This window comes from Mesoplodon densirostris, chromosome 1 (genome assembly GCF_025265405.1).
Source record: "Mesoplodon densirostris isolate mMesDen1 chromosome 1, mMesDen1 primary haplotype, whole genome shotgun sequence".
In the NCBI taxonomy this organism is placed as follows: domain Eukaryota; kingdom Metazoa; phylum Chordata; class Mammalia; order Artiodactyla; family Ziphiidae; genus Mesoplodon; species Mesoplodon densirostris.
Genome location: NC_082661.1, coordinates 107,350,403 through 107,376,587, shown reverse-complemented (window position 1 = coordinate 107,376,587; position 26,185 = coordinate 107,350,403). Strand labels below are relative to the sequence as shown.

General features: G+C 51.8%; 1 protein-coding gene across 4 annotated transcripts; it reads left to right on the top strand.

Annotated features, from left to right (window-relative positions):
• The first annotated feature begins 14 nt into the window (after nucleotides 1–14).
• On the top strand, nucleotides 15–26,163 carry TMEM175 (transmembrane protein 175). 4 transcript variants are annotated; one of them, XM_060107389.1, is made up of 11 exons: nucleotides 15–382; nucleotides 14,873–15,033; nucleotides 15,207–15,245; nucleotides 16,858–16,955; nucleotides 18,352–18,403; nucleotides 18,534–18,569; nucleotides 19,232–19,315; nucleotides 19,674–19,838; nucleotides 23,328–23,406; nucleotides 23,545–23,680; nucleotides 25,341–26,163. In XM_060107389.1, the coding sequence occupies exons 2-11, from the start codon at nucleotides 14,881–14,883 to the stop codon at nucleotides 26,011–26,013; spliced, it is 1,515 nt and encodes a 504-aa protein (XP_059963372.1). In that variant the 5' UTR covers nucleotides 15–382; nucleotides 14,873–14,880; the 3' UTR covers nucleotides 26,014–26,163. The 4 variants fall into 4 exon arrangements, with proteins under 4 accessions (XP_059963372.1, XP_059963398.1, XP_059963378.1 ...); XM_060107415.1 differs by lacking the exon at nucleotides 14,873–15,033; XM_060107395.1 differs by lacking the exon at nucleotides 19,232–19,315.
• Nucleotides 26,164–26,185: the final 22 nt, after the last annotated feature.

Here is a 26,185-nt window from a genome sequence, read left to right as displayed (position 1 = left end):
GGGGGTTGCGCGTGCGCGGTACAGCAGGCCTCGGAACGGATTTCGGGTGGCGCGCTAACAGAGGGCTGGCGGCGGTGGCAGTGGCTGTCCATGGGTGGTCTGGACCCCGGCGCGGCGCTCAACCGTCCCCACGGGGCTGTTTCCGCGGAGGCTGGTGCTCGGGGGCTCCCGGGGCTGGGCCGCACGGCGGGAGGAGCGGGTCGTGTGCTCGGAGCGCCCGGGGCCTCGCAGTGTCCGTCTTTTTAACGAGTTGGTTGCTACTGAAAGACTGAAGAGGTTAATTTTAGAAACCGAGTTTTGTAGCTTCTGTAGAAAAGTCAGATCTGGCAGCATTGGACCCAGAATACCGCGTGTCACCCATCATCTAGAGCTGCCCCCTCAGGTAAGACACCACCACTCGCCTGATCCCTTGGCTCGTTTGTGTGCCCGGCTGCTTCCTGTAGGTCCTGGTGTGGAGCGTTCATCCCCAAACTGAGAACTGGAGCTGAAAGCCCCAGACAGCATCTTAACCCACCTAGAATTTCAAGCTACTAAAAATGTCTTTCCAGACGGGCTAACGTGCGTTATCCTTATAATAAAGCAGCTTTGTTCATGCAGTGCTTTACTGCTTGCAGTATCCTTTTATGTGCTCGCCTTAATGATCCTAGATTATCTTGGAGAACGCACAGTATAGTTAATCCCGCACCCCACACCCCGCCTTTGGGTGCAAAATGTGCTCAGCAGTGTCATTACCTGGCCAGGTGGCCAGGGTCTTGTTGATACAGCTAGTGGTACAGCTAGAAGTCCACACAAGTTACGTGGCTTTTTCAGCCGGTGTGTTCGTCTGGTAAATGGAATACAAGGACTCGGGGCTCAGGAAAGAGCCCAGGCTGTACTTGGTTGTCCCTAGCATGTAGGTGGTAGTTGACTTGGAAGAGCGCACCAAGGGGACACCGTAGTTAGAAAGAGGGTACAGTCTTCAGAGGGGAGGAGCAGCCAGGGAAGCAGGAATAAAACTAAGAGAGCTTTATGTCACCGGGTCAAAGAAAGATGTTGGGGGGGTGGTAATTAAAAGTGTCAAATGTCATTTAAAAGTAAGAAAAGTAATAAAAGATGTGTGTTGGATTTAGCAACAATGAGATCTTTGGTGACCTTGCCAAGAATAAATTGTTTCATTGGAAACTCTCCATTACTCTGAGTGGAAGAATAAAGAAATGGAGAGAGAGATGGTAAGTGGAGGTAACTCAGTAAGTTTGGCTATGGAGAAGAAAGTGTGGGAGCTAGAGTTATGATGGATGTTGAGAGGTTGTAGGATCAGAGATTGCTGAGCAGCCTCCAGCTGATGGAAAGGGGCCAGTCAGTGTCTGCTGGGAAAGAAGGGACAGGTGCAAAGTGGTCTCCTAGATGGTAGGAGGGAATGCCATCCAGAGCATAGGGAAGTGTTCACTTTGGATGTAAGAAAATCGCTTTTCATCATAAAAGGAAGGGAGGAAGGTGGGTTGTAGTTGCAGGTAACTTTATGTGTTTATTGGACTGAAAGCAAAGGACTTCTCTGTTTTCTTCTGTTTTCACTGTGAATAAGGAGAAGAAAACATCTCCCGAAAATGGAAAGGGAGGTAAGAAATCTAAGATTTGAGCAGTGTGGGAAAGATCTAAAATAGCTATTGTGGAAAACCTAGTGAATAACTCACTAGAAAGCATGATGTAGTTCAGGGCTCGTTTGAGTTTGGAGGCTGTGGATTTATTCTGGTATGACCTACATTTGGGTGGAGATTTTTAATAGTGTAATTACTTTGGAGACAAGAGCCTATTCAGACTTTGTATTTCATACTGATGGAGCACTTTTTATACTGACACTGCACTAGGTACTATAGTAACAGCATCTTAATCCAGATCTGTGTCTCCAGATCACACTTCCCTCCTGAACTCTTAGACATTTGTTCTTAGGTATCTCTCGTATACATGAGATAGCTCATGTATACATGTCATATATATATATGTCTAAAACTGAATTTATAGTCCTCATCGCCATATATACATGTCTAAAACTGAATTTATAGTCTTCATCACCAAACCTGTCCTTTTGTAATAAATTTCATAACAAAAGACTATAATCAGAAGTTAAGAAGATTATTTTATAATGATGAAAGGGTAAATTCATGAAAAGACATAACAATCCTAAACAGTTCTGCCCCTGATAATAAAGCTTTTAAATACATGAAGCAAAAACTAGTAGTAGTGCAAGGAGAGATAGACAAACCCACAACTGTAGTTGGAGATTTCAATACTTCTTTCTCAGATAATGATAGAACAAATACCCAGAAAATGACCAAACGTATGGTAGAGTTGAATGACACCAGCAGCTTGATTTAATGGACATTTGTAGAATACACGTTATCAAATATATAAACAACATTTACCAAGATGGATCATATTCTGGGCAAATATGTTTTCTGACGACAATGGAATTAAGCTAGATATCAATAGCATTTATCTGGAAAATCATCCAAATATTTGAAAACTGACTGACTCACTTTTAAATTACCCATAGGTCAAAGGAGAAATCAAAAGGGAAATTAAAATTTTGAACTAAATGAAAATGCAGCATTTCAAAATTTGTGGCTAAAACACTACTAGAAGATAGGTCTCAAATCATTCATCTTAATAAACTAGAAAAATAAGAGCAAATGAAACTCAAAGTAAGTACAAAAGGAAATAATAAATATCAGCAGAAATCAATGAAATAGAAGACAAAAACAGTAGAGAAAATCAATGAAACCAAAAGCTGAGTCTTTGAGAAGATAAATGAAATAGAGAAATTTCTGGCCAGGTTGAACAAGGAAAAAAAGGTTAACAATATCATGAATGAAAGTGATGACATCATTGCCAAAAGGGTAATTGGAGAACATGAACAACTTTATGCCAATAAATTCAACGACTTGGGGCTTCCCTGGTGGCGCAGTGGTTGAGAGTCCGCCTGCCGATGTAGGGGACATGGGTTTGTGCCCCGGTCCGGGAGGGTCCCACATGCCGCGGAGCAGCTTGGCCCGTGAGCTATGGTCACTGAGCCTACGCGTCCGGAGCCTGTGCTCTGTGATGGGAGAGGCCACAACAGTGAGAGGCCCGCGTACCGCAAAAAAATAAAAAAATAAAAAAAATAAAAATTCAACGACTTGTACTAAAGGAACAAATTCCTTGGAAGACAATACCAAAACTCACTCCAGAAGAAATAGATAACCTAGATAGCTCTATAACTATTAAAACATTGAATTTGTAGTTAAAAACTTTTCCTAAAAGAAAATTCCATACCTAGATGGCTTTACTGGGAATTCTACCAAACTAAAGAAGAAATAATACCAATTCTATATAGATTCTTAAAATTGAAAGAAGGAAATATGAATGCCAGCTCATTCTATAAGGATAGCATTATTCTAATGCCGAAGTTTGACACAGGCATTACAAGAAAAGAAAACTGCAGACTAATGTTCCTCATGACAAAGATATAAAAATTCTTTTAAAACATTTTTTAGCAAAGTGAATCCAATACTATATAAAAAGGATAATACAACAACCAGGTGAGGTTCATCTTAGGAATGCAAAGTTGGCTTAGTATTAAAAAATGGATCAATGTAATTTACAGTATTACAGTGAAAAAGAAAACCAAATCGGTCATCTCAATAGACATAGAAAAAGCATTTGATAGGGACGTCCCTGGTGGTCCAGTGGTTGACTCTACACTACCACTCCCGGGAGCACGGGTTTGATCCCTGATGGGGGAACTAAGATCCCACATGCTGACCAGCACAGACGAAAAAAAAAATTAAAAGAAAAAGCATTTGACAAAATCCAGCATCCATTCCGATTAAAAAAAAAAAACTGTCAGTAAACTAGGAATAAAATGAAAACTTCCTCAACATAATAAGGACATCAATGAAAAACCTATAGTTGACCTATGGAATGATGAAAGACTGGATGTTGTTTTCCCTCCAAGATTGGGGACAAGTCTCTGGTCTCACCATTTCTATTCAACATTGTACTAGAAATTCTAGCCAATGTAATGAGGCAAGAAAAGGAAATTAGGGGCTTTCCTGATGGCTCAGTGGTTGAGAATCTGCCAGCTAATGCAGGGGACGCAGGTTCGAGCCCTGGTCTGGGAGGATCCCACATGCCATGGAGCAACTAGGCCCGTGAGCCACAGCTACTGAGCCTGTGCATCTGGAGCCTGTGCTCTGCAATGAGAGGCCACGACAGTTGCCTCTTAAAAAAAGGTGAGCTTGTTAATTTCCATCCCACTACCTTCACTCACTGAGTCCTCTGCCTTTAAAAAAAAAAATTAAAATCTTCCATATTGAAAAGGAATAAGGAAGATTGTTTATTTGAAGATCACATGATCATCCATGTCAGAGTTTTCCAACCTTGGCACTGTTGACATCGTGGACCAGATAATTCCTCATAGGGGTGGAGGGGTGGTGTTTCCAGTGCACTCTAGTATGTTTAGCAGCACCCCTACCTCTGCCCCCTAGATACTAGTACACACACTACTTGTCACAACCAAAAATGTCTCCAGGAGGGACTTCCCTGGTGGTCCAGTGGTTAAGACGTTGCCTTCCAATGCAGGGGGTGCGGGTTCGATCCCTGGTCGGGGAGCTAAGATCCCACATGACTTGCAGCCAAAACACCAAAACATAAAACAGAAGCAATATTGGAACAAATTTAATAAAGACTTTTAAAATGGTCCACATCAAAAAAAATCTTCGGAAAAAAAATGTCTCCAGGCATTGCAAATGTCCCTTGAGGGGCAAAATTGCCCTCAGTTGAGAATCATTGTTCTAGGTTAAAAAATCCATGGAAACTACAGAAAGAGCTACTAGAACTAGTGACTTTAGCAAGGTTGCAGGATACAAGGTTAATATGCAAAATAAATAAAAAGTTATTGCATATTTCTAAATAACTAGCAACAAATATTGGAAGTTGAAATTAGAAAAAAACACTATTTACAAGAGCATCAAAAGATACGAAATCTTTGGGATAAATCTGAAATCTGATAACTGAAATCTAAAGAGGTTTGCTCAGAGACACTAAAGACCTTATAAGTGGAAAGATACACAGTATTCATTAATTTAGAAAATTCAGGATCGTTAGGACATCAAATTAATCTATAGATTCAATGCCATTCCAATTAAAATCCCAGCAGACTTTTTTAAAATTGACACACTGATTTTAAAATTCATTTGGAACTGCGAAAGAGCTAGAATAGCCAAAGCAAGTTTGAACAAGGACAGATTTTTATGACTTACACTATCTAATTTCATTACTCCAAATAGTAGTCCAAATAGTGCTCCAAATAGTGTGGTGTTGGTATAAAGATATATAAGTAGGTCAGTGGAGCAGAATAAAAAGTCCAGAAATTGGCCCATGAGTATAAATATGTTCAATTGATTCTGAATAAGGAATAAAGGTAATTGGAGAAAGGATAGTCTTTTCAACAAACGATGCTGGAAGAATTGGATATCCATATGTTTAAAAAAAGAATGTTAATCCATACATTGCATCATATATGAAAAAACCCATAAAACTTATAGAAAACAATCTGTAAGAGTTTCTGATATGACACCAAAGTACAATCCATGAAAAATAGATAAACAGGCTTCCCTGGTGGCGCAGTGGTTGAGAATCTGCCTGCCAATGCTGGGGACACGGGTTCCAGCCCTGGTCCAGGAAGATCCCACATGCCGCGGAGCAACTAAGACCGTGAGCCACAACTACTGAGCCTTTGTGCTGCAACTACTGAAGCCTGCATGCCCATGGTCCACAGCAAGAGAAGCCACTGCAATGAGAAGCCCGTGCACTGCAACGAAGAGTAGCCCCCGCTCGCCGCAACTAGAGAAAACCTGCGCACAGCAACAAAGACCCAACACAGCCAAAAATAAATAAATAAAATAAATAAATTTTAAAAATAGATAAACAGGACCTCATCAAACTTAACTTCAAAATACATTGTTGCAGGTGTGCTTCAGTAGGTGAATGGATAAACTGTGGTGCATCTATAAAATGGAGTATTATTCATAATAAATAGAAATGAGCTACAAGCCACAAAAAGACACGGAGGACCTTAGAAGCACATCACCAAGTGAGAGAAGCCAGTCTGAAAATGACACATACTGTTAGATTCCAACTGCATGACATTCTGGAAAAGGCAAGACTAGAGACAGTGGAAAGGTCCATGGTTGCTAGGGGTTTCGGGGGGAGGGAGGGATGAATAGGGGGAGCATAGGGGATTTTTAGGGCTGTGAAATTGTTCTGTATGGTACTACAGTGGTGAATACAAGTCAGGCATTTCTCAACACCCATAGAACTACAACACGATGTGCCCGTGTGTCAGTGTTGGCTCATTAACTGTGCCACACTAACGTAAGATGTTAATGGTGGGGAAAAGGGCAGGGGGGATGAACGGGTATATGGGAGTTCTCTGTACTTTCCCTTCGATTATTCTGCAGACCTAAAACTGCTAAAAAAAAAGAGTCTGTTGATTTAAATATATATGTGTGTATATATATACACACACATAAATATATAAATATATATATATATATATTTTTTTACATGTTGAGAGAATGAAAAGACAGCCCATACTGGGAGAAAATATCTGATAATGGACTTGTATACGGAATATAATACATATATATATTTATATGTATGTATATAAAGAAAAGTACACAATCCCTGCATAATCTTCCCAATAATTTCCACACTCCTGAAGGAGCTTACAAGGCTCTTTGTGATTTAGTCCTGCCTTATACTTCAGGTACCCCTCCCAATTTGAGCCTGTGCTCCAGCCCAAACTCCTTGCACTTTGATGCACACCGAGCTCTCGCTATTAGACACACACACATACACACAGAGTCATTATTTGTCTTTCAATAATCCTCACAGCATTGTTTGAGAATTAGAAGAAACAGGACATATAAAGTATTTGGAACAATGCTTGGTACTTAGTAAATGTTGGACAGATGTCACATATTGTTCTCATTGTCATTTTGTCATAAATATCTCCAGACAGCACTCTGGCATTTCCCATTCTGAGCTTTCCCAGACTGAGCCCGCCCAGGACATCTCTGCCTCATCACACCCTGAGGCGTAGCCAGCACCCTGCGTGACGCTCTGCAGGGTCACGGGTCACGAGCCTTCAGTTACCTCCTTTCTGTTACAGGAATTTTCAACTTCTCCCTCTTCCTGCCATCGGAATTTAAAAATTATTCAGTCTCTTCCATCTTAAGAAAAATCATTTCTCAACTCCACTCTCCTCTACCTTCAGTCTTGTGTTCTTTCCTTCATCACCATGAGTCTTAAAAACTTGTGTGTGATGAAGGTTAGGTGTAGCTGACATGTTTTCGAACACTTACATGCCAGGTGCTTTTTTTTTTAGCCATGTAAAATGCACATAACAAAATTTACCATCTTAACCCTTTTTGAGTGCACAGTTCAGTGGCATTAAGTAATTCACATTGCTGTGCAGCCGTCACCATCATCCGTCCACAGAACTCTTCATCTTGCAAAGCTGAAACTCTGGTCCTATTAAGCAGTAACTCCCACCTCTCCCCCCAGCTCCTGCCAGCCACCCTTCTACTTTCTTTCTTTATGAACTTGACTCCTCTAGGGACCTCATATAAGTGGGATCATACAGTATTTATCCTTTTGTGACTGGCTTATTTCACTTAGCATAGTGTCCTCAAGATTCAACCATGTCATAACATGTGAGAATTTCTTTCCTTTTTAAGGTTGGATAATATTTCATTGTAGATGTAGATGCCACATTTTGTTTAGATGTTCATCTGTAGATGAACACTGGTGTTGCTTCCACCTCTTGGCTATTGCAAACAATGCTGCTGTGATCATTGGTGTACAAATATCTCTTCGAGTTTCAACTTTCCATTCCTTTGAGTATATACCCAGAAGTGGAATTGCTGGATCCTATGTTAATTCTCTGCTTAATTTTTTAAGGAACCTCCATAGTGTTTTCCACAGCAGCCGCACCATTTACATTCCCACCCAGCAGTGCACAAAGGTTCCATTTTCTCCACATCCTCACCAAGAGTTGCTGTTGTCCATCATTTATTTGTATTATGGCCATCCTGGAGGGTGACTTGTCTCGTGGTTTTGATTTGCTTTTCCCTAACGCAACCCAGTAATGTTGAACATCTTTTCATGTGCTTATTGGATACTAGAATATCTTCTTTGGAGAAATGTCTTTTCACATCCTTTGCCCATTTTTTGAATGGGATTGTCTTTTTACTGTTGAGTTGTAAGAGTTCTGTATATATTTTGGATGCTAGAGTCTTACTAGATACATGACTTGCAAATATTTTCTCCCATTCTATGGATTGTCTTTCACTTTCTTAATAGTGTCCTTTGAAGCACAAAAGGTAAAATTTCGATGAACTCCAATTTATTTTTTGTTGTTTCTTGTGCTTTTGGTGTTATATTTAAGAACTCTGCCAAATGTGAGGCCATGAAGATTTTCTCCAATGTTTTAGCTCTTACATTTAGGTCTTTGATCCATTTTTAGTTAATTTTTGTATGTGGCATGAGGTAATATCCAAATTCATTCTTTTGCATGTGGATATCCAGTTGTCCCAGCAATATTTGTTGAAAAGACTATTCTTTCCCCATTGAATGGCTTTGACACCCTATTGCAAATCAGTTAACCATAAATGTAGTGGTTTACTTCTGAACTCTCAATTCTCTTCCATTAATCTATATGTCTATCTGTATGCCGATACTGCACTGGCTTGATTACCATAGCTTTTCACTAAGTTTTGAAATTGAGAAGTGTGAGTCCTCAGCTTTGTTCTTTTTCAAGATTGTTTTGGCTACTCCTTAAATAGCCAGGGGTTCCTTAAATTTCCATATGAATTTTAGAGTCAGCTTGTAAATTTCTACATGGAAGGCAGCTGGAATTTTGATAGGGATTGCATTGAATCTGTAGATCAGTTTGGGAAGTATTGCCATGTTAACGGTATTAAATTTTCTAATCCATGAATAGAGGATGGATTTAGAGGATGTCATTTCACTCACTGGGGTCTTCTTTAATCTCTTTCAACAATGTTTTGTACTCCTTTTTTAAAAAAGATTATTTGTTATTTATTTATTTAATTTATTTATTTTTGGCTGCATCAGGTCTTAGTTGCAGCATGCGGGATCTTCGTTGAGGCATGCAGAATCTTTCCTTGGGGTGCGTGGGCTTCTCTCTAGTTGTGGCGTGTGGGTTTTCTCTCTAGTTGTGGCGCGCAGGCTCCAGGGCACGTGGGCTCTGTAGTTGTGGCACGTGGGTTCCAGAGCATGTGGGCTCTGTAGTTTGTGGTGCGCGGGCTCTAGTTGAGGTGCGCGAGCTCAGTAGTTGTGGCGTGCAAGCTTAGTTGCCCCGCGGCATGTGGGATCTTAGTTCCCTGACCAGGGATCGAACCCGTGTCCCCTGCATTGTAAGGCGGATTCTTTTTCACTGGATCACCAGGGGACTCCCTGTACTCCTTTGTTAAATTTGTTCCTAAGTATTTTTGATACTATTATAAATGTAATTGTTTTCTTAAATTTATTCTCAGATTGGTTATTGCTAGTAAATAGCAATGCAGTTATTTTATATATTGATCTTATTTCCTGCAAACTTGCTGAACTCATTTATTAGTTCTAATAGTTTTCTTGTGTGGATTCCTTAGGATTTTCTATATACGGAATCACATCATCTGCAAATAGAGATAGTTTTACTTCTTTCTTTCCAGGCTGTATGCCTTCTGTTTCATTGTCTTGCATAGTTGCCATGGTTAGAACCCCGAGCAGTGTTGAATAGATGTGCTGAGAGCAGACATCCTCGTCTTGTCACTGATCTGAGGGGGGTAGTTTTCAGTCTTACCATTGAGTGTGATATTAGCCCTGTATCAGGTTGAGGAAATTTCCTTTCATTCCTATTTTGTTGAATAGTTTTTATCATGAAGAGGTGTCAGATTTTGTCAAATGCTTTTTCTGCATTTATTAAGATGATAGTTTTTGTCTTTTTTCTATTGATATGGTGTGTTCCAATAATTGATTTTTAAATTTTAAACCAACCTTATGTTCCTGGAATAAAACTTAGCATGGTATATAATTCTTTTTATATGTTGCAGAATCCATTTGTTAACATTTTGTTGAGGATTTTTGTGTCTATATTTGATATTTACTGACTTTTTAAAAATAAAATTTAATTGAAAGAAACTTAAACATACAAAAAGTATAGAAAGCAATGTAATGGACATCTGTTTCCCCAAATTAACCCGTGCCTGATGAAACACATTAGCTTTTGTCTTATTTTTGTCAGGATGGTCTTCTTTTCCCTTTGCCCCTCCGCCTGCTCGTCTCAGCTCCTCTCTCTCCCTCCCTTCTGTAAAGTAAAGTATTAAGTTTAAGGACTTCCCTGGTGCTCCAGTGGTTAAGAATATGCCTTCCAATGCAGGGGATGCGGGTTCGATCCCCGGTCAGGGAACTAAGATCCCACATGCCACGGGGCAACGAAGCTGGTGCGCTCTAGAGCCTGTGTGCCACAACTACTGAGCCCACGTGCCACAACTAGAGAGCCTGCGTGCTGCAATGAGAGATCCCTCATGCTGCAGCTAAGACCTGACACAGCCAAATAAATAAATATTTTTTTTAAATTAAAAGAAAAAAGTATTAAGTTTAGTGCTGGCGAAGATGAGGAAGTCCCCTTCAGGCTGCCTCTCCCGCTGATTACAGGAAAAAATTTTGGACAAAATATTAAAAGAAAAAGTATGCAAAAGGCAATAGGTTGGAAAGGGCAGTTGAAACTTGAATCAGTGACCACACGTGTGAGTTTTCCATTTTTTCATTCTTCCTCCTCGTGGCTTTGACCCTAGGCCAGTTCCCAGTTGTGGGCCTGGGCAGTGAGGGCTGCTGTACCCCATCTTTCTGCCTGTAGCAACTATGAAAGGGGCCCCAACAAGCAGGGGCATGTGAGAGAGAGGCAAAGGAACTAGAATAATCCATACAGTTTTGGAAAAAAAACAAAGCTGGAGGACTCTAGCAGATATCAAGACTTACTATGAAGTTATAATCAAGGCAGTGTGAAACTGGCAAAGGATAAATGCATAATCAGTGGGACAGAATGGACACTCCCCAGATAGACCCACACAAATGTGGTCTGTTAGTTTTTGACCAAGGTGTGTGCAAAGGCAATTCAGTGGAGAAGAGACAGTCTTTTCAACAAGAAGTGTTGGAAAAACCAGACGTCCATCTGCAAGAAAGGGAAACTTGACTATACTTTGTATGTTATATAAAAATTAACTCAAAATTGATCGTAGATCAAAAGTAAAACCTCAAACTTTAAAACTTCTAAAAGAAAACAGAAAATCTTTGTGCTCTTGGGTTAAGCAAAACATTGTTAGATATGACACCAAGAGAATGATCCATAAATGAAAAGGTGGCAAGTTGGAATTCATCCAGATATAAAGATTTTTTTTTTTTTATGTGGACAATCTCCAAGGTCCCTGCTGAATTTGTCACAATGCTGCCCCTGCTTTACGTTTGGTTTCTTGGCTTTGAGTCACGCGGGATCCCAGCTCCCTGACCAGGGACTGAACCCACACCCCACACATTGGAAGGTGAAGTCTCAACCACTGGACTGCCAGGGAAGTCCCATCAGAGTTTAAAACTGACATTCTTCTGAAGACTGGTAAGAGAAGGAAAGACAAGCCACATAACTGTGAGAAAATGCCTGCGAATTACGTATCTAACAACGGACTTCTAACCACGATGTGGAAGGAGCTCTCAAAATTCAGTAAGAATACAAATAACTCCTCAAAAAAGTGAACAAAAGATTCTAGCAGACACTTTGCCACAAAAGATGTACAGTTAAGAAGTAAGAACGTGAGAATACCCAGCTGGTCAATATGAAAGTGCAAATTAAACCACAGTGAGGTAGCACATCTCTCAGCACAACTATAATTAAAAATTCATTAAATAGGGGCTTCCCTGGTGGTGCAGTGGTTGAGAGTCCGCCTGCCGATGCAGGGGACACGGGTTCGTGCCCCGGTCGAGGAAGATCCCACGTGCCGCGGAGCGGCTGGGCCCGTGGAGCCATGGCCGCTGAGCCTGCGCGTCCGGAGCCTGTGCTCCGCAACGGGAGAGGCCACAACAGTGAGAGGCCCGCGTACTGCAAAAAAAAAAAAAAAAAAGAAAAAAAATCCATTAAATTTAAAAAAGACCCTCCAAACCAAGTGCTGGCGAGGATGGGGAGCAGATGCAGCTCTCACACGCTGCTGGTGGGAATGCAGAGCGGTGCAGCTACTTTGGTAAATGGTTTGGCAGTTTCTTGTAAAGTTGACCCGTACTTACTAAATGACCCAGCAGACCCCTTCTGAGGTATTCACCCAAGAGAAATAAAACAGGTTTACACAAATACCTGTGTGTAAATCTTTATAGTGTCTTTATTCTTAACTGCTAAAACCATGAATGACCTGTTTCCCAACTGGTGGGTAGATAAACAGGTACATTCATGCAGTACAATTAACTACACAGCAGTAAAAAACATGTTACTGATACTCCCTAGACATGGGTACATCTCAGATGCATTGTGCTAAGTAAAAGAAGCCAGACTCGAGGTTCTTTGGGGTACAAGTCCATTTATGGGACAATCTGGAAAAGGCAAAATGACAGTAACAGAAAACACAAGCGGTGGCCGGGGTTTGGGTCGAGGAAGGCCTGCCCACAAAGGGACTGCTCGGGGACAGAACTGCTTTGTGACTGGGGCCATGGTTACACACCTTGTGCATTTGTCTAAATCTCAGTGCTGGGCACCAGAAGGGGTGATTCTTCCTGTGTGTAAACTTTAAAAAGTGAATCCAGTGAGAGAGAAATTAGAGATACAGATGAGAGCTAGAACCCCATCCGCACCCATCCTCCACCCCTCCCTGCCTGGGTCGCCGCAGTGCTGTCCTGTCTGTGTTACCGTGCTCTTACTGGTGTATGTGTGTACATCAGTGGTGCGACACGACGTGTGTCTTTCTGCACTTGATCCATCCCTCTCAGCGTGTGCCTCTGAGTTTATGCATGTAGGTTCTTTCATCTGTTGTCATTTACTGTCTCAGTCTGCTCTGGCTGCCACAACAAAATGGCACAGACTGGGACCTTAGACAACAGGACTTTATTTCTCACAGCCCTGGAGGCTGGAAGTCCCAGATCAGGGTGGCAGCCAGTTCAGTTTCCCGTGAGGCCACGTCCTGGCCTGCAGACACACAGCAGAGGGAGGAAGCACGCTGGTCTCCTCCTCTCAGGGCACCGATCCCATCCTGGGACCCACCCTCCCAGCCTCCTCCAACCCCAGTCACCTCCAGAGGCCCCACCTTCTATCCCATCCCCCGGTGTGGGGCGACATGCGACGCGTGCATATTCGGGGCGCAAACAGTCCCCAGCCCTGGTGGCAGCTCCCTTAGTGGTTAATAACGTGACACCTGCCAGTCAGAACGTGTGTGGCTTTCATGGTCGAGGTGAACCGCTCCACGAGGCCCGCGGTCCCCAGCTCGTGTGCGCCCCAGGGCTGGCCGCCTGGGGATGGGTGCCGCAGCCCTACCGGGCTGCTGAGTGCTCTCCCGGTGGCCCAGGTGCCCTGCACTCCCTGCCAGCTTCTGCATCCCTTACGCCCTCGCCACCCCTTAGCCCACTGACTGGTGCAAAGCTGACCGTCCTCCCATCGGTTTCCTTTGCACCTCCCGGGCTGGGCTGCTGCGTGTCTTGTACGCGTGTCCGCACTTTGTCCTTCCTGTGTCCAGAAGTCCCCGTGAGCCTTCCTTCTCCACTCTGGGGACGGGGTTCTGTTTTCCTCTTGTCCTGGGAGGCTAGGCTACACCTCGGAGCTCCGCCTCCCTCTCACTCCCCCTCGGGTTCCTGGCACTTTGCCAGGGTCAGCAGTGTTCTCTTCAGGATGAAGACCAGGGCGCCCTTTCACGTCCAGTCTTCCCTCTCGGGGGGTTTACCAGTCAGGCCACCCGTCCTGAGGGAGCCCTGGCATCCTGCGCTCCGGACGCCCCTCCTGCTCCGTCCCAGGCGCCTCAGCGTGGTGCTTCCCCCACGCCACCGCCACCCCGGGGCATCCCGTCCTCTCTGATAGCATTTGCGGGTGACTCCAGCCCCAACCTCTTTCCCGACCTCTCGATGCTGGCCCTCTGCCCAGGCAAGCTCCATGGCAGAGAACACACGCTGCCTTCAGCAAGGAGCCTGGTGCCTCCCAGGGGCCACGGCCTGCCCCCCAGAGTTCCCGCTGCGGGGCCCCGACTCCATTCCCAGGAGGCACTGGCATCTCTTCTGCCTGGAGCCCCGTCAGCTGGCACCTCGCTTGTCTTCCCAGCCCACCTCTGATACTGAATTGTCCAGGGAGCTCTGCCGTGGGGGCTTCACTGGAGGGTGCCCGACCAGTCCCCCAGGCCGCCTGCCAACAGGAGCGAGAGCGCCCTCCAGCCGGGCAGCAGCCGGTGCAGCTGGCTTTCCACGCAGGACCTTGATTCCCCCAAAGGTCGCATCACAGCTGTGATGCAGGGTGCAATGGGAGCAGGGACACGGTGGTGTCTGGTTGGGGCCAAGGGTGTCACGCCCAGCCCCGGAGCACCCACCATACGTGCCGTGTGCCTTTGCTTGCCTCTCCTGTCCCTAGAGGGGACACAGTCACAGGGTGTGTCTCCCAGGTCACAGGCCCCTCTTCTAGAAGGCTGCCTGGGAGAGGAGAACGGGGCAGAGGAAGCAGCGGCAGGGCCCCTCTGCCCAGCCCCGCCCAGCAGGGTGGCTCCTCCTAGGCCCCCCTGCCCTGTGTCACGGCCCCCAGAGCACCCCACGGGCTCAGACCTATGCTTCTTCCCAGGCACCACCATGTCTGGGCCCCGGACCCCAGAGCCGGCCCTAGATGGGCAGGGAGCCTCCTCCACGGGCTCACAGGACGAGGACATGGCTGACGGGATCCAGCACTCGCATCGCATGCTCAGCTTCAGCGACGCGCTTCTGTCCATCATTGCCACCGTGATGGTCCGTGCGGGGCCCCGCCCAGCACGGGCCCTGACCCGGGGCCCCGAGGCCACTGGGGGTGTGGGGAGGAGCAGCCCAGGACTGGCCTGTGTCCCCGGCACGTGGCATCCAGGGAGCAGTCAGTGCCCAGCCCAAGAAGTGTTCCTGGGTTCGTGTTGTGTCTGTTCTCCTAGATCCTGCCTGTGACCCACACGGAGATCTCCCCGGAACAGGTACTTGGGAACAGTCTGCAGTGTCTGGTGTGCGGTCGAGGGTCCAGGAGGCTCAGGCCCTGAGCTCGAGGCCGGGCTCCACTCGGGCGTACCTGGCTGGGAGGGCCAGGCCGTCCACCGTGTCCCCCAGCAATGCCATCCAGCCCCGGTGCCCTCGCACTGAGCCCTGAGCAAGGCAGGAGCGCCTGGAGGCTGGTGTGGACTGTGCCGGCAGGCATCGCGGGGAAGCTCCCTGGGCTCTCTGTCACGCTGGCGTGCCCCTCAGAGCAGGTGCTTGGGGAGCAGAGGGCGTCCGGCCTGCTGGGCGTGGGCCTGCGCCATGAGCAAGGAGGTGAGTGGGAAACGAGGTTTTTGTAAAGTAGAGTTTCCATTGCTAGTCAATTTGGAATATTTCCATTTTATAAGTAAAATAGCCACACGTCGCAGCACCTCAGAAACCAGACGTGATTCCAGGAGACGTTTGGAGTTTGCGGGCGTGTGTGTGTGCGAGCACGGCTCTCTGGGCCCCTCAAGCGGGTGTCACCTCTGGGCTCCAGGATGTGCAGTGCTGGCCCAGGACATGTGGCCGTGGTCTGGCTGCAGCCCAACCAGCACACTTAGCCTGGACACTGCCGGGAGTCATCTGCGGGAGGTGATATCGCTACTTCTCGTAGGGTTTGGATGAGAATTAAACAGAAATGATGGTCGAAACTGACCTTGGCAGCTGGCACCTGGCACAGTGAGCAAAGGGCCCCGTGCAGCTTCCTCTGCTCCGGGGCACCCCCTCCCCAAAGGGGGTCTGGGGGCTGCACTCCGGCCAAACTCAGGAAAGCCGTGTGCCCACCAGGGGCCTCGACGCTCTCCTGGCTGTGCCTGCTCCAGAGCCTTCTGGGGACCTCGGTGCCACCAGTCTCAGCACAAGGTGGTGGGTGTGCACGTGAGATGCGGGAGGTGATGGGATGCGCGGGCCTGGAGCTCTTTGCCTCTCTGTGGTCGGGGTCGTGACCTCTGTTGACCCATGAGAGGGCTCTGAGCCAGAAGGTTCCACGGTGGCGGGGAGACTCCTTCAGGGAAGGCGCTGAGGACCCTCCTGACATGAAGGAGAAGGTTCATCAAGGCCAGAGGACCCAGCGATCTGGACACGGTGCTCCTCACGTGGTCTCAGAGGACCAGCAGACACGAGCAAGGCACCGCTTTGCATTTGGAGTTTTTGCTGACAAAGCTTAAACCCTCTCCCGGCCTGGGGCCCAGCTTCCTGTGTAGCCCGTCACCTGGCGTCCAGACACCGCAGCCCTCTCGCCAGGCCTCGCAGTTGCTTCGGGATCACTTACCCGGCGATGCCGTGACTTCGTGTGGCTGCACGGCCTGTGGCCACCCTGCCAGGATCCTGGGAGAGGCTCGACGAAGACCTCTCTGCCTCCAGAGCTGGCATTTCGGGGGGCCTGCCATGTTGGGAAGATGGGGAGCCTCTGGAGGGGCCTCAGGGACAGCCCGGGACTGAGGCTGAGCCTTGGTGGGGGGAGGTGAGGGCTCCCAGGTACTTCTCCGGCCCCCCAGGGCCTGGTGCCTGGGGGCGGGGCCGCCGGCTGCCATGGGTGAATCTGTGTCTGATGGTGATGCTCTTCTGTTCCAGGAGTTTGACAAGAGTGTCCAGAAACTTCTAGCGACGAGGATCGCTGTGTACCTGATGACCTTCCTCATCGTGACCGTGGCCTGGGCAGCACACACGAGGTACAGGCAGGCTGGGGCCTGTTTCTGGGCTGGCAGCCACATCTTTGTGGCTGGCTGGGTGTGTGCCCGGCTGGGTGTGTGCCCAGCAGGTGTTGCCTCGCCCTGGCCGAGGGTCAGGGTGGCAGTGGGGGTGCTCTCAGCGCTGATGAGCTGTCCTCTGGGTGGATGGCGGCCCCGCCCTCTGGGGCTGAGTCACAAGGGGTCACGTTAGTGGGCTGCCCCTGACCCCCTCCTCCTCCCCTCCCCTCCTCCGGCCCTCCCTCCCGAGTCCTTGCTCAAGCCTCTGCTTTCTCCTCTGCACACTGCAGCAACAGGGCTTACACCCCAGGCCCGGGATGATGAGCGGGGTGCCAGGCGCAGCACTGCTCGGGCTGCCGTGAGCCCAGGCAGGGCAAGGGTAGGGCTGTGGGCTGACCACCTCTGCTGCACTGTGACACTCATGCTGTGCACGGCCCCTCCGTCCTGGTCCCTGGACTCTAGCGAGGAGGGTGAGGCCTCGGGACACACGCTCCAGGGCCCGAGCTCTCTGTTAAGGAGGAAAAGGTTCCTTAGGACCCAAGGGGGACAGGGCCCCAGAGCTGTGGGTGTCACCTGAGCCCCCGATGGGGCGCAAGGACCAGGAGGACCCCCGGAGATGAGTGGGGATGGGCTGGGGTGCTGATGTCTCGGTTACAAAATGCTCCCCAGTGGGTTGCTGGGGATGCAGGAAGCCAGGATCCTACAAGGCAACGGCCCTCGGGTTAAAAGTGTCTCTTAACATTTATACACCACATACTTGTTTCCAGCAAAGTGGCTGTTTCTGGTGGGGACACGTGACCCTCTTTAAAGGCTTTCCTCTCCTGCCTCCTTGTTCACGGAAAGCAAGAGGCCCAAGAGCTGGCGAGAGCCAGGGGGGCCACAGCCGCCTCTGTCCAGTCCTGCCGGCGGCCGTGCGGGCCACTGGCGTGGCCGGCTCCCCGTCAGCCCCGCCCTCCCTGCAGCATGGACAGGAGCCCACCCCGCTCTGCTGGAGGTCCTGCCTGCTGGGAGCGGCACAGACCCACCCTAGGCCTGGGGGTCAGCTGCCACCTCGGGGCCACGGCCCCTACCTCTGACTTTTAGAGAAGTGCCCGGCCCCTGAGGCTGCCTCCCGGCCGCCCTTGGCCCCTGGCCGGGTGCAGACCTCCCCAGTTGGGGGAGAAGGCCACATCCATGTGGGTCAGAACCCTGGGGGGACTGTGTGGGGGCTGGGGAGGGGCTGGGGCCTCGGGAGCTCTGCCTGCTTCCTGCCTCCGTTTTCGGGCGTCTTCCCATCTTGGTGTGAAACCGTCTCTGTCGTATGTGTGTCTGTATTTGATGCCGTTAGAACCACGTTAACTGACAGCATGACTTTTCCTGTTTTCCTTAAATTGTTGAGATTGTTCCAAGTTGTTGGGAAAATAGACGATACGCTTGCCCTGCTTAACCTGGTGAGTTTCTCCTTTGGTTTCTGCCTGTGCTCAGCTCCCCGGTGCCCCTGGGTGTGCGGGCTGGGACGCGCCCACTCCCAGGGCCCCACACACCCCCCTCAGCACCCCTTCCTCCCTCCCTCCCTCCCAGGCCTGCATGATGACCATCACCTTCCTGCCGTTCACAGTGAGTCACAGGGATTTCCGCTCCCACTTCCACCTGGGGGTGGAATGGGGGACTGCCCTCCACTGGGCAGGAGGACTCTGACCCTAAGATGCTCCCTTCTCAGAAGCTCTCAGACCACTGGGAGGTTCAGGGCCTGGACCACGGAGTTGCAGAGAGGAGAGAAATTTCCGGGGGAAAGGGCGACCCTGGGTTTCCAGGCTGGATGGAATGGGGAGGCTTCCAGGGCCCCAGGCGGGGCTCTCGGGCAGAGACCAGCCTGGCCTCCAAGGGCGCAGTGAGGGGCGCCCTCTCCATGCTCCCTAAGGCTCTCGGCTCCTGCCTGAGCCCCGGAGCCCACGGCCTCCTGGCCGACCTGGGCTCGTCCCCAGCATGTGACCCCTCTGTCTCTTTACCCCGCAGCTCCCTCTGATTCTGACAGAGTGGGGCTCTGGGTACGTAGCACGTCGCGGAGAATTGGGGTCTGGGGAGTCTATGAATCTGATAAGCGTGCAGCTTTAAAGGCTTCAGGCGCTGGGTGGAATGGCTCTTGTGAGAGAGACGCCTCCAGGGCTCTGGCCACTCCCGCCCAAGATGGCCTGCTGGCTCTGCTGCTGAGCAGGCTCGGGGACTCACGGGCCCTGGGGCCCCGCGGGTCCTGATTCTGTGGGTTTTTCTGGCTGCAGTTTTCCTTGATGGTGGCCTTCCCCGAGGTGCCTTTGGGCATCCTCCTGTTCTGTGTGTGTGTGATGGCTGTCGGGGCCGTGCAGGTAGGACACCGGCGCCCCACCCCCACACCCCGTCCTCGTGGAGCAGGAGATGTAGCGTGTGCCGGGCCACCCATGGTGGGAGCCGTGCAGACGCCACCCACCACACAGCGCCTGCCACGGGGCACCAGCGTGGGCCGCGGCAGGGCAAAGCCAGAGACGCTCGGGGCTTGGGCTTCCTGTGCTGATGGGGAGAGAGAGTGAAATGGGGCCGCCAGCACCCTCAGGCGGGGCTCTCTGAGACCCACACCTGACCCCCAGAGCAGAGCGAGGGCTCCCGTCCACTCTGCACCCCCAGAACATCCTGCAGCGAGCCCCACCCGAGACCCCGCTCGCAGCCTGCAGCCGGCTTCTCCCGCAGGCCCTGATCGTGGTCTACGCGTTCCACTTCCCCCATCTGCTGAGCCCCCAGATCGAGCACTCGGCCCACCGGGCCCTCTACCGGCAGCACATCCTGGGCATCATTCTCCGGGGCCCGGCGCTGTGCTTGGCTGCGGCCGGCTTCTCCCTCTTCTTCTACCCAGTGGTGAGTCGGGGTGGGGGGACCGGGGCCAGGGGGTTGTGCGGGGAGCCCACCGGGGGACTGCTCTGCAGGGAGGAGCCCACGTGAGCAAACACGGCGTATGCCCTGTGGGCCCGGGAGGCCGTGTGCCTTCTAAAGACGTGCGTGCGTGGGAACGTGAGCCGCCAGATGAGAGAGAAAGTGGAGAAAGAAATTCCAGAGCAGGAGAGACTGGAGTGGAGAAGAGGGAGGTGCAGGCGTGGTTGGAGCTGGGCGAGGGCCGGGCGGATGCACCCCCAGTGTCCAGGGAGAGACGGCGGCCACGCGGGCAGAGCCGTGCGGGACTCCGTCCACGGCGCCCTCGAGCCTGCAGGTTGTGCTTTTTTTTTTAAAATTAATTTATTTATTTACTTCTTTTTATTGGAGTGTAGTTGCTTTACACTGTTGTGTTTCTGCTGTACAGCAAAGTGAATCAGCTCTACGTACACATACATGCCCTCTTTTGGATTTTCTTCCCATTTAGGTCACCGCAGAGCATTGAGTAGGGTTCCTTGTAGGTTCTCATTAGTTATCTGTTATATACGTGGTATCAATAGTGTATACGGAGGGTACGTCCTGGCCGAGCTGCCGGCGTTGAGCCGGCTGACACCCAGTGTTTAGCCCACAGCTGACTTGATAGGCATATTGCTCTGGTGCAGCTTCCATCATCCAGGAAGGGGAAGGTAAACCCTCGCAAGCCGCCGTCTCAGAGCTGGTTGTAGAAGTTTGATGCACAGCTCCTGCCTTTAATTGAGCTCTAGTGAAGTAAAGTGAATCTTTACACCCACAGCATCATAAGACGTGTGAAAAAATGAACGGTTAACGTTACTTTAAACATCTAGTAAGTGTTTTAAGAGAATTCCAAGTTTAAAACAAACAGGATGGCAAGGCCTGCAGAGCCGCACCCTGGAGGATGGAGCTGGGGGCTGGGGTCCAGTGTCCAGGGTGCCCCAGGTCAGGCCACGGGTGGGTAAAGGGGAGGGTGGACGCTGGTGTGTGAGGTGGGGGCGGGCCTCGGGCTTCTGCTCGGTCCCCTCACTGTACAGTGGCTGCGCCTCTCAGGTGGGCCCTGCTCCTCTCGGGCGGGAGGGATGCTGCGGGGGCCCTTGGGGTCAGGCGGGGTGTTCCAGGGTGGGGCTGGCGAGGGGGCAGCACAGAGACAGGGCAGGACCGAGGGGCCCACTGCATCCAGGCTTCCGGTCGGACAGCCCCTCCTGACCCTGGGGACGAGGTCAGGGGCTGAGGGGCGGTGAGGGTCGTTGCGTGGAGGATGGAGGGCACAGCTGGGATGTGGTGCGTGTGGCCTGGGTCAGGAGAAGCAGGCAGAGCTGAGGTCCACGGGGGCCGTGCCCACTGGCCGGGCCTGGACACTGGCCCCGGGAAGGCCTGGAGCAGGCAGACAGGGCCCAGCGTGCTGCTGGGGGCAGTGATGAGCCTGGGCAGTGGCCACACCCTCACGGGACGACAGTAGTGGGAGGCGGGCGCTGGGCCGCCACACTGGGGAGAGGAGGGTCCTCAGTGGGGCTGGGGGGGGGGTCTGCGGCCTCGGAGGGAGCGGTCGGTCGTTTCTCTGTGCTGCGTTTTTTGCCCCTTCCTCTCCATCCCTCCTGCTCCTTCCCCACAGTAGGGGTCTGACCCCTCGTCCCCTGTGAGACGAGGCATGTCAGAGCCTCCTGGCCCTAAGGCCCACCCCCTGCAGCCTCCCCACGAGCCCACGGCCATCCTTCCAGGCGTCCTCACCAGCCCCTTCCCTCGTTTGGGACGCTGTGCGGGGTCCACCTTCCAGGGCCAGCCACTGCTCACTGCCCTGGCCCAGGCCGTCCTGACCTCCCTCTGGACCACCTTCCTCCACTGGTGACACTCGGCCTCCCATGCCAGCTTCCTGTGCCTGCTGCTCCCAGGACTCACGCTCCTCCAGACCTGGGCAGGTCCCCACGGCCATTTAGATCTCCCCCCGGCCCGGGACTCAGGTTCCCCCTCAGGCTGTTGTTCCCTCCTACCCCGCAGCGCACGTGCACACACACAACACACGCCGACCCTGCGTGGCCACCGTCGCTCCCCGGGGCCTCTGCACTCACCTGCCAGGCACCTGGGACACTCCCCCCCCTCAGTGTATGTGTGTTGAGTGATGTGTATGGTGTGGTCTTCTGACGTGTGGAGACTGCAGGTCGTAAACAGAGCTGTGATGCCGGCCGCTCCCATCTGTCCCCGAGGTGCCCGTTGTCTCCTGAGTCCCCTCACCAGGCCAGGTGCCAGGTGACCTTGAAGCATGACTGTGAAGGACGGGGTGGAAGCCCTTCACTGAGGGGGGCCACCGGCCGAGGCGACAGGGCTGGGCAAGGAGCCTTCTACGGCCACCTTGGGCCCGGGAGCACGCCTGGCTCGCCAGCCTCCCTGTTTAAAATAATTGGGTGTCCACGTAGCAAAAAATTGACCATTGTGACCATTTTATCTGCAGCGTGCAGCTCGGTGGCATTGACCGCCGACGTCGCCGTGCATCACCTCCCTCTGGTTCTGAGACTTTTCATCCCCCCAAGACAGAAACCCTGAATCCATGAGCAGCCACTCCCTGTCTCCCCACCCCTCAGTCCCGGGAAACTGCGAGTCTACTTTCTGTCTGTAGGGATTTGCTTATTCTGGTTCCTCCATATAAATGGAATCATGAAATAGGAGGCTTCTATGTCTGGCTTCTTTCACTCGGCATGTTTTCAAGGTGCATCCACGTCGCCGGTGTCAGGATTCCCTTCCTTTTCATTAGCCGGTAGTACCCCACTGTGTGGATGGGCCCCATCACCCACCCACGGACACTCGGTGGCTGCTGTGAGCATGGGTGTGCCCCTGCTTTCCGTGCTTTTGGGTGTGTGCCCAGAAGTGGACTTGCCGGGTCCTGTGGCAATTCCCCATTTAGTTTCTGAGGAACCTCCCCACTGTTCTCCAGCAGCTGCGCCATTTACATTCCCACTGAAGGCGCACAGGGCTCCAGCCCCACCCCACCCCAGCACAGCTGCTTCCTGTTCCCGCTGAGAGCGTCCCGAGGTGTGCGCTGCTCTCCTTGTGGTTGTGACTGGCGTTTCCCCGAGTGTTAGTGGTGCTGAGCGCCTGCCCACGTGTCGGGGCCGCGTCTCTCTTCTTTGGAGAAATGTCAGTTCAAGTCCGTGGCGCATTTCTCAGTTGGGTTATTTGTCTCTCCATCGTGGAGCTGTCGGGGTTCCTTATGAAGCCTGGATAGTAACCCTTACCAGGTGTGTGGTCTGCAAACATCTCCCGTTCTGTGCAATGTCTCTTCACCCCCCGGTAATGTTCTTCTATGCACAGAAGATTTCTCTCTTGAGGACGGATGATTCACCTGTTTCATCTCCTGTTGCTCAAGCTGCAGTCCCTTCCAGGCGGGCGGCTTTGGGGTGGGATTCCTGGCTGGGCCCCTCGGTGGAGGCACCACGCGCCCTGACGTGCCATGTGCCCTGTCTCGTGCAGTCGTACCTGCTGATGGCGACAGTCATCTTCCTGCCCTACGTCAGCAAGGCCGCCGGCTGGTGCAGAGCCAGGCTTGTGGGTAGGTGCCAGGCAGGGCTGGAGTGTGGGGCGTTGGTGCTGCTGTCAGGGCCCGCAGAACACGGGCCAGGCAGGCGGCGTCCCTGCGGGGCCTCCTAGCTGACCTGAGGCCCTGAGGGCTTGGCTACCCCTCCCACAGGCCCCAGGGAGCCCCCGGCTCACAACCTGGAGATCTTCACCTTTGACCTGCACGAGCCGCTCAGCAAGGAGCGGGTGGAGGCCTTCAGCGATGGGGTCTACGCCATTGTGGCCACGCTGCTCATCCTGGACATCTGGTGAGGACCCACCGGGCCGAGACTCCTCCGCCAGCCCCACAAAGGCGCTGAGGTCTCCCGGCCCACCCTCCTCCCCAAGGGCCTCCCACCTGAGAACCCACCTGAGAAGGGCCTGGTCCGCGTCCTTCCCAGAGCTGCACACGCAGGGTGGGCGGCCCCCAGCTCCCTGCGTCCACTCCTGCTCCGAGCCCGCCTCTTCCCTTCACTCCTGCTCTTCTGCTCGGCCAGGCAGCCTCTGCAGTCTGTCACAGTTCCAACCTTAGTTGTTGTAATTTTATTTCTAAGTGTTTTATCTGCTGCTTTTTCAAGTCTTCCATCTTTTTTTTGAAAGCCTTTTATTCCTTGGTCATACTTCAGCACATTCTTATTTTGTTAACGTTAGAATGCTCTGATTTTATGTTCTGTAACTGATCACCTAAGGTCTTTTTTTAAAATATAAATTTATTTATTTATTTATTTTTGGCTGCCTTGGGTCTTCGTTGCTGCACGCGGGCTTTCTCTAGTTGCGGCGAGCGGGGGCCACTCTCCGTTGTGGTGCACGGGCTTCTCATTGCAGCGGCTTCTCTTGTTGCAGAGCACGGGCTCCAGGCGCGCAGGCTTCAGTAGTTGCGGCACGTGGGCTCAGTAGTTGTGGCTCGCGGGCTCTAGAGCGCAGGTTCAGTAGTTGTGGTGCATGGGCTTAGTTGCTCCGCGGCATGTGGGATCTTCCCGGACCAGGACTCAAACCCGTGTCCCCTGTATTGGCAGGAGGATTCTTAACCACTGTGCCACCAGGGAAGTCCCTCACCTAAGGTCTTGAGGCTCCTAAATTTCTCTTAGTAGCTTTTTCCTACTGTAATTTGTGAATTTTTAAAAATTGGGAGCAAATGTCCATTGGTACCAATATCTGAGACCTAGACCTAAGGTTCTGGGGCGATCTGGCTTTGCTTCTGCCCTGCAGCCAGGCCATGCTGGCTTGGGTCCCCTGCTGGGTGGCAGCAAGGAGCAGTTGTGGCTGGGAACCCGGGGCGGGGGGCAGTCAGGGTTCTTTCCTCCACCCAGAGCCACAGCCCCGAGGACCCAGGTGGGGATCCCCAGGAAGCCCCCAGGCTCTGTCTCCTGCCCCCAGCCCCACCAGCACGCACGCAGCTGCCATCGTGGGCACAGAGCTGTGTCTGGGCTGCGTGGCTGCAGGGCGGCAGCCCCATGACCTCAGTGGGGAGAAGCCTGGGCCAGATGTGCCTTAGAATCGCTCCTTAAAATAAAGTTCTGCCCAGGAATCTGAGGACCTCGGAGGCAAAGCCCTTCAGGTCTGTGGTACCGCTCCCGAAGTGGACAGGCCGCTGCAGGACGGTGGGCAGACCTCAGGAGCACCCACCCGTGGGCACCAGAGGGGCTGTGGGCTCAGGGCCCGTGCTGCTTACCAGCCCAGGGTCCGGCGGGCAGGGCTGCAGTCAGCCAAGGAAACACAGGCTGCAGTTGAATTTGAACTTCAGGTGAATGGCGCTGTGTGTGTGAACACAGATGCGTGCAATCTCAGTGTATGCCGTTCGTTCATCTGAAGTTCAAGTGTGCGGGGGGCCGGCAGCCCGCGCAGGGGCTGGGACAGGGTGGGGGCAGGCAGCCTGGAACGGACACCCGAGGTGGGGCCGCTGCAGATGCTGTGTATCTCACCCCTCAGTGAGGACAACGTCCCGGACTCCAAGGATGTGAAGGAAAAGTTCCACGGCAGCCTAGTGGCGGCGCTGGGCGCGTCTGGGCCGCACTTCCTGGCCTACTTCGGCTCCTTCGCCACAGTGGGCTTGCTCTGGTTCGCCCACCACTCGCTCTTCCTGCACATCCGCAAGGCCACACAGCCCATGGGGCTGCTCAACACACTCTCGCTGGCCTTCGTGGGCGGCCTGCCCCTGGCCTACCAGCAGACATCAGCCTTCGCAAGGCGGCCCCATGACGAGCTGGAGAGCGTACGAGTCAGCTGCGCCATCATCTTCTTCGCCAGCATCTTCCAGTTCGCCATCTGGACCACGGCGCTGCTGCAGGAGAGGGAGACACTGCAGCCCTCAGCGCGGTTCGGGGGCCGGGAGCACGCGTTCATGTTCGCCAAGCTCGTGCTATACCCCTGTGCAAGCCTGCTGGCCTTCGCCTGCACCTGTGTGCTGGGCAGGTTCAGCACGGCCATCTTCCACATCATGCAGATCGCCGTGCCCTTCGCCTTCCTCCTGCTGCGGCTTCTGGTGCGCCTGGCGCTGGCCGCCCTGCGGGGCCTGCGGGGTCTGGCCCGGCCCACACACGCCCGGCCGGTGCCTGGGGCCATGGACGACGCGCAGTCCCCGCTCCTCCCTGCTCCCTGCTAGTGCAGCCCTGGTCCCCCGCCTGAGGTCCGAGGGTCCGGCTGGTGGCCCAGCCTCGGGTTTTGTCTTCCTTGTGAAGTTTCGTGCTCTACTTCAGCTCCTCAGATTGTCTTCCACCGTTGCAGAGAAGAGTCTCGCAGGAGTGTCACTGTGTCCCATGTGCCTGTTGTCTGCC